Genomic DNA, 9,289 nt, shown 5'->3' on the forward strand with positions numbered 1-9,289 from the left:
TGGCTAAGACTGATGGTGATGAAAATAAGAAAGAAAGTGTTGTGACAGAAAAGAACACATCGCAATATCATCTATCGGCTAATGACAATCCAAAAAATGTTATCACGCAAGTTCAGCTGAAAGGCAAGAACTATGAAGAATGGGCTCGAGCGATGCGGACAGCATTACGTGCCAAGAAAAAATTTTCATTCATTGATGGCTCAGTGAAGCAGCCGCCAGATGATTCTGCAGAACAGGAAGATTGGTGGACAGTGAACTCCATGTTGGTATCATGGATTCTAAACACCATCGAACCTACTTTGCGATTGACTATAACTTATTTGGAGATCGCGAAAGAACTATGGGAAGACATCAAGGAACGATTCTCAGTGGGAAATGGACCACGCATTCAACAACTCAAATCTGAGTTGGCTGAATGTAAACAGCACGACCAAAGTGTTGTGAATTACTATGGAAAGATTAAGATGATATGAGAAGAATTGGGTAACTACGAACAGTACCCGACATGCCGCTATGGAGGATGCAAGTGTAACATTAGCGCAGAACTAGACAAGAGGCGTGAAGAGGAGAGACTACACCAATTCTTGATGGGGTTAGATGACTCCGTCTATGGCACGACACGTTCCAACATATTGAGCAGTGAAACACTGCCAAATTTGAACCGAGCGTATGCCATGATTATTCAAGAAGAGCGAGTTCGCAGTATAGCTCGTGGGAAGGAACAACGAGGTGAGCCTATGGCATTTTCTATTCAAGCAACATCGGGCTCAAAGGGACGGATGGAACCTCGAGGCAAAGGAGTGCCCTGCCCGATTTGCAAAAGAGATGGACATGCTACGGAGTCATGTTTTCAGTTGATCGGGTATCCTGACTGGGGGGGGATCGCCCTCGAGGCAGTGAACGTGGAACAGGACGTGGAACAGGAGGAAACAGACCACCTGCCTCATCCGGAGGAAGAGGACGCAGTGGGCAGATTCGTGCCAATGCGGCACAGGTGATTGCACCAGGGAGCACATCTCAAGTGCAGTTCAATGAAACCGATCAAAGTGGATTGAGCGGATTAAGTGGCGAACAATGGAACCTGTTGATCAATATGTTGAACACTCAGAAAGAAGGAAATCCGGGGAGATCGAATGGTAAGCAAAAAATGGTGGAATGGATAGTTGATACCGGGGCTTCCCACCATATGACCGGAAGTTTTGATACATTAACTAATGTGAAAGAGGTTCTGCCTTGTTCTGTCAGTATGCCAGATGGAAAGAAAGTTTTAGCCACAAGAGAAGGAAATGTCATTTTGCACGAGATGTTGGAACTGAAAAATGTGTTATATGTTCCTAATTTGATGTGTAACTTGATCTCAGTGTCCCAATTGATCAAGGAGTCAAATTGCATTGTTTAGTTCACTAATGAATTTTGTGTTATGCAGGACCGCACTTCGAGGATGCTGATTGGGGCAGGTGAGATGCGAGAGGGGCTCTACTATTTTCGGGTTGTGGCATCAAGTTTGGCTTTGAAAACAACTAAGAAAGATGATATGGATATTTGGCATCGAAGGTTGGGACATCCTTCTGACAAAATAATTCGATTGTTGCCAATAGTTGATAGAGATAGTGATAGTAGGATTACTGCTTGTGAAATTTTTTTTCGAGCAAAACAGTGTCGAGACGAGTTTGCGTCCAGTGACAATAAAGCTTTGAGTATTTTTGATAAAATTCATTGTGACTTATGGGGACCTTATAGAACTCCAACACTTTGTGGTGCATATTATTTTTTGACAATTGTTGATGACTGCTCTAGGGGTGTATGGACTTATTTACTTAAAGATAAAAGAGAAGTGGGGCGCACTCTTCTAAATTTATTTGCCATGATTCAGAGACAGTTTGGAAAATTAGTGAAAATAGTGCGTAGTGATAACGAAACTGAATTTATGTGTTTGCATGATTATCTTGTGACAACTGGGATAATACATCAGACCTCATGTGCTGGAACTCCACAACAAAATGGGAGGGTCGAACGGAAACACCGTCACATACTCAATGTGGCACGCACACTGCGTTTTCAGTTCAATTTACCTCTTGAGTTTTGGGGGGAGTGTGTGTTGACAGCTGCATACTTGATTAATCGGACACCATCTGTTTTGTTGCAAGGGAAAACACCTTATGAAATATTGTTTGGACAAAGCCCTTCGTATAAAAATATTCGAGTTTTTGGATGTTTGGCTTACGCACATAATCAAAAACATGGAAGAGATAAGTTTGCTAGCCGGAGCAGAAAATGTGTTTTCATTGGATATCCTTTCGGGAAGAAAGGTTGGTGTTTGTATGACTTGGAGGCCAGAAATTTTTTTGTCTCTCGGGATGTCGTTTTTGTGGAGCATACGATTCCTTATATGGAAAAATCTGGGGAAGCACGAGGTACGTTGGAAGCCACCGCTCTTGATGAATTTGTCGACGAGGAAAAAGCAATCGGTGCTAGCGAGAATGGAAATGCTCCGCAAGATCTCGAAACAGGTCCGTCCGAGGTGTTGGAATCGAAAGAATTTGAGGTCTCTTTGGGACGTGGTGATCGAGACAGACAACAGTCCTCTAGATTACGTGACTATATCCTACACACAGTGAAACGCTTGAGCCCCTCTGCGAATTCCTCGGTTAACTCACCTGCCCATACGCACTCCTCAGGTAGCCCCTATCCCATAACACATTATGTGAACTGTGATAAATTTTCTTTGCCACACCGTGCTTTCTTGGCAGCTATTACTGCAAGTGTTGAGCCGACTTCTTTCGCTGAGGCTATCAAGGATGAGAATTGGCGGATAGCAATGAATAAAGAGATGGTGGCACTGAACGACAACGATACATGGACTGTGGTTCCTTTGCCACCCGGAAAGTGAGCCATACGATGCAAATGGGTGTACAAAATAAAATATAATGCTGATGGAACAATAGAGCGCTACAAAGCTCGATTGGTTATTCTTGGAAATCGGCAGGTTGAAGGGATTGACTATAATGAGACCTTTGCACCGGTAGCCAAGATGGTCACGGTACGTACTTTCCTTACCGTGGCAGCAGCTAAAAACTGGGAACTTCATCAGATGGATGTGCACAATGCATTTTTTCATGGCGATTTGAAAGAAGATGTTTATATGCACATGCCTCCTGGGTTTGATTCGGAAAAACCAGGAATGGTGTGTCATTTGAAAAAATCTTTGTACGATTTAAAACAAGCACCTCGTTGCTGGTTTGCGAAGTTGGCTACTGCCCTACAAAATTATGGCTTCAAACAATCATACTCGGACTATTCTCTCTTCGTCCTGCACCGCGACAAGAAACAAGTCAACGTTCTTGTGTATGTGGATGATATTCTTGTGTCGGGCAATGATCATGACACCATCCAGAGTTTCAAAAAATATTTGAGCAGTTGTTTTCATATGAAAGATTTGGGTAGTTTGAAGTATTTTCTTGGAATTGAAGTGGCTCGAAGTCCTAAGGGTCTCTTCTTATGTCAACGCAAATATGCATTGGATATCATTTTCGAGGCAGGTCTACTTGGAGCTAAGCCCGCTTCTCTTCCACTTGAGACAAATCATAATCTGGCCTTGGCAAATGACGAATTTCTGTCTCATCCTGAGAGTTACAGGTGTTTGGTGGGACGACTGATTTACCTCTCCATTACGCGTCCTGAGCTATCTTATTACGTGCATACACTGGCTCAATTCATGCAACAACCGCGAGTAGAAAATTGGGAAGGTGCTTTGCGTGTGGTGCGTTACTTAAAAGGGAATCCTGGGCAAGGAATTCTACTGCGATCGGATTGTAATCTGCGGCTTTTGGGATGGTGTGACTCTGATTGGGCGAGCTGCCCCTTGACTCGACGATCTCTGACTGGTTGGTTTATCTTACTAGGGACTTCACCCATCTCTTGGAAGACTAAGAAACAACACACGGTGTCTCTCGCTCTTTTGCTGAGGCAGAATATCGATCTATGGCAGCCACTACTTCCGAATTAAAATGGCTGAAAGGGTTGTTATTGGCACTCGGTGTCGATCAGGAGCATCCAATGCCACTGTATTGTGATAGTCAAGCAGCACTGCATATTTCTGCCAATCCAGTGTTCCATGAGCGGACCAAACATATTGAGATTGATTGTCACTTTGTTCGTGATGAGATTCGTAACCATACCATCCATCCAGTCTCTGTTCGGACATCTAATCAGCTAGCTGACACATTTACAAAGGCGTTGGGAAAACAACAATTTGAGTACTTACTTCGCAAGTTGGGCATCTGGAATCTACATGCTCCAACTTGAGGGGGGTATTGAGAGATATAATAATGGAATGTAAATATTGTATTAGCAGCAAGAATCCTTAATTGTGGAGCATATAATTTCGGTTAGGAATGATCTTAGGAGGAATGATTTATTTGCTAATTCTTAGAAGATTTGCTCCACAAATTGTTGAAAAATGCTTGTATATATCATGCACGGTTCATTGTGAATAATATACATATATTTTCAACTTCATTATTTTGTTCTTCACAAAATTATATTAGAAATATCAAAACAAGCGTTGTACAGTACTTGTAACACTTATTCTCATGTTCCAGTTTTCTACGGATACCATATATTAATCCTTTTCTGCTATGAATATAATCAAAACTATGTTTCGCAATTAGTTGAGAGATGAATTTCTTAATGACTGTTTGTTAGTGTAAATTGAGAAATAGATTGCTCAAAATTACAATACATCTTATGGAAGGGACGGTTCCAAATTATTATAGATTTGAGAACTATAGTAATGATGTATCTTGTAGAGTTGATATAACATATCATGTCGAAAACCGTATATTGTATATCGTATCGAATTTTTATATTTTTATATATTATTTTGGTGTTCTAGTGAATATCAAAATTTTTAAATTTCATACTGTAATCATAACGAAAAATTTGGTAACGTTACCGTATCGTATCGAAAATTTGGTATTTTTCGGTAGTGGTATACTGAAAATTCGGTACTTTTTTCCACCCCTATTATTTTGTAATATTTGATGACAGATATTAATGTATTATTTAATGCAAAATTTAAACTTTATCTTTATTTATGATAACACAGAAAGTCCTATGAAACGGTCTCACATTTTAATTTTGTGTACAAATATCTTATTAACCTTATCTATTAAACATTAATATTATTTTTTATGTTAAAAGTACCATATATGTGTACTTTTTTTTGTTTTTTGGGTTTCATTTTTTACCCCATTTTGTTCCACTGGTCGTTCCCAATCGGTGTGAACGAATGCTAGGACTAATGTACGTCTTTATTTTATTTATTTTTTTATGACTTGAGAATCAACCGCCGCTAATTTTCGATATACTGGTAAAATCTCGAACTAACGCAATATCTTGTAAATCACGTCAGTCAGATAAATTGTAATGGGCAAGCCATGTACGATATATTATTTCAAAAAAAAGTGTTGATAAAAAGAATCGAGCAATTTGTCACTAACAAGTACTTACTTACTTCATCAACTCAAACACCTACGGAAGGATGGCTTTATCATATATTACTAAAACGTACAATTGCCTTTTGGTACCGAAAGCTAAACCTTATCAGCTTATTATTCGATTGGCTACTATATCATTATATTATAATAATATTTTGGTTAATAGTTATGATAAGAAATAACACAACCACCAATTTGGTTTTCTTTATATAAATCACTTTGTCTCTTATGAATAATTTCTCCATTTGACAAGTGCATATAACAAATGTCAAGTTGGTCACGCGTACGATAGAAATTAAACACCTCAAAGAAGTCCACTAATAAGGACAGATTTTGTAACACAACAAAAATAATAAGATTGCTTTCCAACTTCAAATTCAACACGTACATATCGCATATATATTATTTATATATATAGATAGATTTACATGATAATATTGTTACAAAATGTGACATATCCGCATGTAATTAATTGTACATAGCATGCAATAGACAAAATATGTCCCATGATTTCAATTTTGCAAACGACTTGTATGATCATGTAAGAATATAACCAAGATTAAGCCACTAAAAATGGTTGATGGGAACTAATCTTGGTGGCGTGAGGATGTGATATGGTGTAGAAGTGTGACTCCTCGTAACAAAGTTGCAGCCATGACTTTTCTCCCTACTCGTACCTTCGCTATCCATCTCCACCAACACTTGGATGAAATGCTCCACTTCGCAAGGAAGAACCAGAGGCCCTTCGCAGCTGAACCCGTACTCGGATTCGGCTTCTTCCAGTAGAGTCCTGAAAAGGGGATGGTTCACGTACTCAGTTCTGATCACGAACCGCTGTTTCTCCGATCCAACGTAGATAGAGAAGCATCCGTCTGGAGCCACTTTGTGTGATCTTCTTTCGTTGTGATTCGGCTGGAAGTCGAAAATAAGGTTTCGAGGCCAAGATTTGCTCTTCACCGTTAGAGCTGCAGTACCTTTTCTTGACATCCCACCACTGAAGGATTTGCATCTCTCCCATGTTTTGGAGATTAGCCCTCTCTTACCCTTACCTCTAACACCATCACGATATAAATATTCCATTTTTTTTTTTTTTTCTCGTGTAAGAAATTATAAATAAAAACACAATAGATCGAACTTAGCTATTTCTCAGACAATTGAGTACGTACGTACACTATAAAACAAGTGATGATATATGAATTCAACCTCTGTCATAAACTAAATTGAACATAACCTTCATCCTTGGCCTCATTGTATTACTCATGATTATCATGCACAGAAAATCGCAACATATATATATGAAACAAAAACGAAGAGAAAAAGTGAAAAGGGTTAACTAATTTGTATGCTGGCTCCCAAGGGCAAGAAACAGTAGCTAGGCTTCACGGGAGACGTTGCCTTTGCAATTGGCTGATATGTGCGTGAATATCAATGTGTGTGTATATATAGTAAAAGTGCAAGACATGCTGAGGATGTAATAAATAAATTAATTAATATGGATTAAATATTTTAAGTTGGGCTATAAATCGATTAATGGTCAGTAATTTGTCAACTCGTTAATGGCGGGCTTAGTTTATTATTACTTGAAATTATTGGAGGGGTACTTTTTTAATGCGTCCTATAGTGACCTGAAGAGGCCAGTTTATCTGAACATTGATTTTTGTTCTTATTTTTAAATTATTTTGGATAATTCTGAGCGTTGATTTTGAGTTGCAAGCACGAGGAAAAGGTCAACACTAGCTTGGGTTTGTTGGCTTTGCAACTTGTGTCATATTATCCATGCTTTTATTATTAAATATTTCGTGAAATTCATTAAAGTGTTGTTGGGGAAAAATATATATATATTTTTTCTCCTACAAAATTTCCCATTAAATTCTGAAATTAAAATGGAATTCAATCTTCCCAAGATTTCCTCACATATAAACTTAAATAAATACCTTGGCATCACGCGCGGTATGTATATATCTCTAGCACTGGTGCAAGTCAAATTTAATTAAATTTAATTTAATTTTATCTAAATTCATTGTGTTTAGTCAGTTCCTAACACCATATTTGAATTTGAAAATAGAGTTGACATTGTGTCCATGAGTGCAATTTTAGCGTGAATATATATGATGTCTCAGATCTAACATTAGAACCTAATTGGTCTTGTCGAAGAAACTATGAAATTAAATATTCATCATAGGCGGTGTGCCATATATATATATATATATATATATCTTTCAAGTGCCCACCACCATGCCCACCAATGATGTGACATTATTTTATTGAATGTGATAAATTGTAGGTCCAATAGAATAATGCCACATCATTGGTGGGCATGATGGTGGGCATGATAGGTGGGCACTTGAAAGAAACTCTATATATAGAATATATATATATATATATATATATATATATATAATATATGATACAAATTTCCAACTACTGAAAAAACATGAATATATATATATATATATATACACGGGATTAAATGAGATAAAATAAAATGAAACGTTTGGTAAAATTTAATTGTAAGATCACAATAATTGTTTTTAATATATTAGTGCATGCATTAATCAACAATAGGTAGCTTATATATCAATATTATAAATAATATATTTGTGATGAAAATAGGGTGGGACGTCCCCGCAACCCCACCTCATCCCACTTGCATGTGCTGAGTGTACCAAAATAAATACAATTCGCTTTAGTTTGGTATAGTTCACTCGACTCTAATTTTTTAAATAAAAAAAAAATTAGCCTTCAAATTATGGTTTGCTGGACTTTGGGCCGTTGAATTGTGCGGGATTTCAACCGTATATCAAGTCACCGGCTTTTGGTTTGTTACGTCTTTAGCTTGCTCTCTAGTACGTACGAGCATTAAAACTTGAGTACTCGTAAATTCATTATGTGAGACGCACTTATTCGATTCAGCTCAGCTCATGGAAACATATTATTTTTATATTAAAAATATTGTTTTAATTGTAACTATGAGTTGGCGACAAAAGTTCTCAAGTATGCATGCAAGGAGGGTTGCTCACTGTACTGAGACCCCTAAGAAAGCTTATGAAGATTTTAGAGGAAGACAAAACTGAAATTAGCAGATATAGAAGAATTCTCATAAACTAACATACATATATATATATATATATATATATATATATATATATATATATATTTTATTAAAATTGAGGGTTGTTGGTATGACAAATAATCAGGAGCGGTCCTGAAAAAAATGTGGCACGTGACGAAGTTAAAAATATGATCATATTTCCTTAATAATGTATATATATATATGTATACATATAATTTTAAAGAACATACACATTAGAAATAATTTTACATATAGTTTCTCAAAATAAATTATTTAACAACCAATATTATTTAAAATTCACTCTTATAAATTTGTATTTTTTGAAACAAAGTCGTCATTTCTTGACATTTTATGATGAATATTTGTGCAAAAATGGAATTGTTTAACTAAATTCATAAAAAATGCTAAATATATAGTACTAAATAATGAAGTCAAATACGAACAAAAAATATACATATATATATAAGAGAAAGATAATAAATTAGTATAATATAAATTAATAAAATAATGATGCAACAATCTATTAGTAAATTAAAAAAAATAAAAAGAAAAATATAAATTTTGTAAAATTACACAATTTCATAACCTAAAATTTGAGTAATCAACATGGTTTAATTGAATAATAAGTAAAAAAATTTGACGGTATCTACCTATGATGCGACGGAGGTCTGCGAGAAATTTCATGCATGAGGAAAGAATATAGAAATTGAACAGAGTT

The 9,289-nt window shown here is 36.6% G+C and overlaps 1 protein-coding gene across 1 annotated transcript; it reads right to left on the reverse strand.

The window, feature by feature from the left end:
• Positions 1 to 6,065: 6,065 nt before the first annotated feature.
• LOC140871956 (auxin-responsive protein SAUR32-like) lies at positions 6,066 to 6,578 on the reverse strand. The gene has a single exon (XM_073274696.1). It carries the CDS (start codon positions 6,576 to 6,578, stop codon positions 6,066 to 6,068), a length of 513 nt encoding a protein of 170 aa, XP_073130797.1.
• Between the last annotated feature and the right edge of the window lie 2,711 nt (positions 6,579 to 9,289).

This window comes from Henckelia pumila, unplaced genomic scaffold (genome assembly GCF_033568475.1).
Source record: "Henckelia pumila isolate YLH828 unplaced genomic scaffold, ASM3356847v2 CTG_461:::fragment_3, whole genome shotgun sequence".
Lineage (NCBI taxonomy): Eukaryota > Viridiplantae > Streptophyta > Magnoliopsida > Lamiales > Gesneriaceae > Henckelia > Henckelia pumila.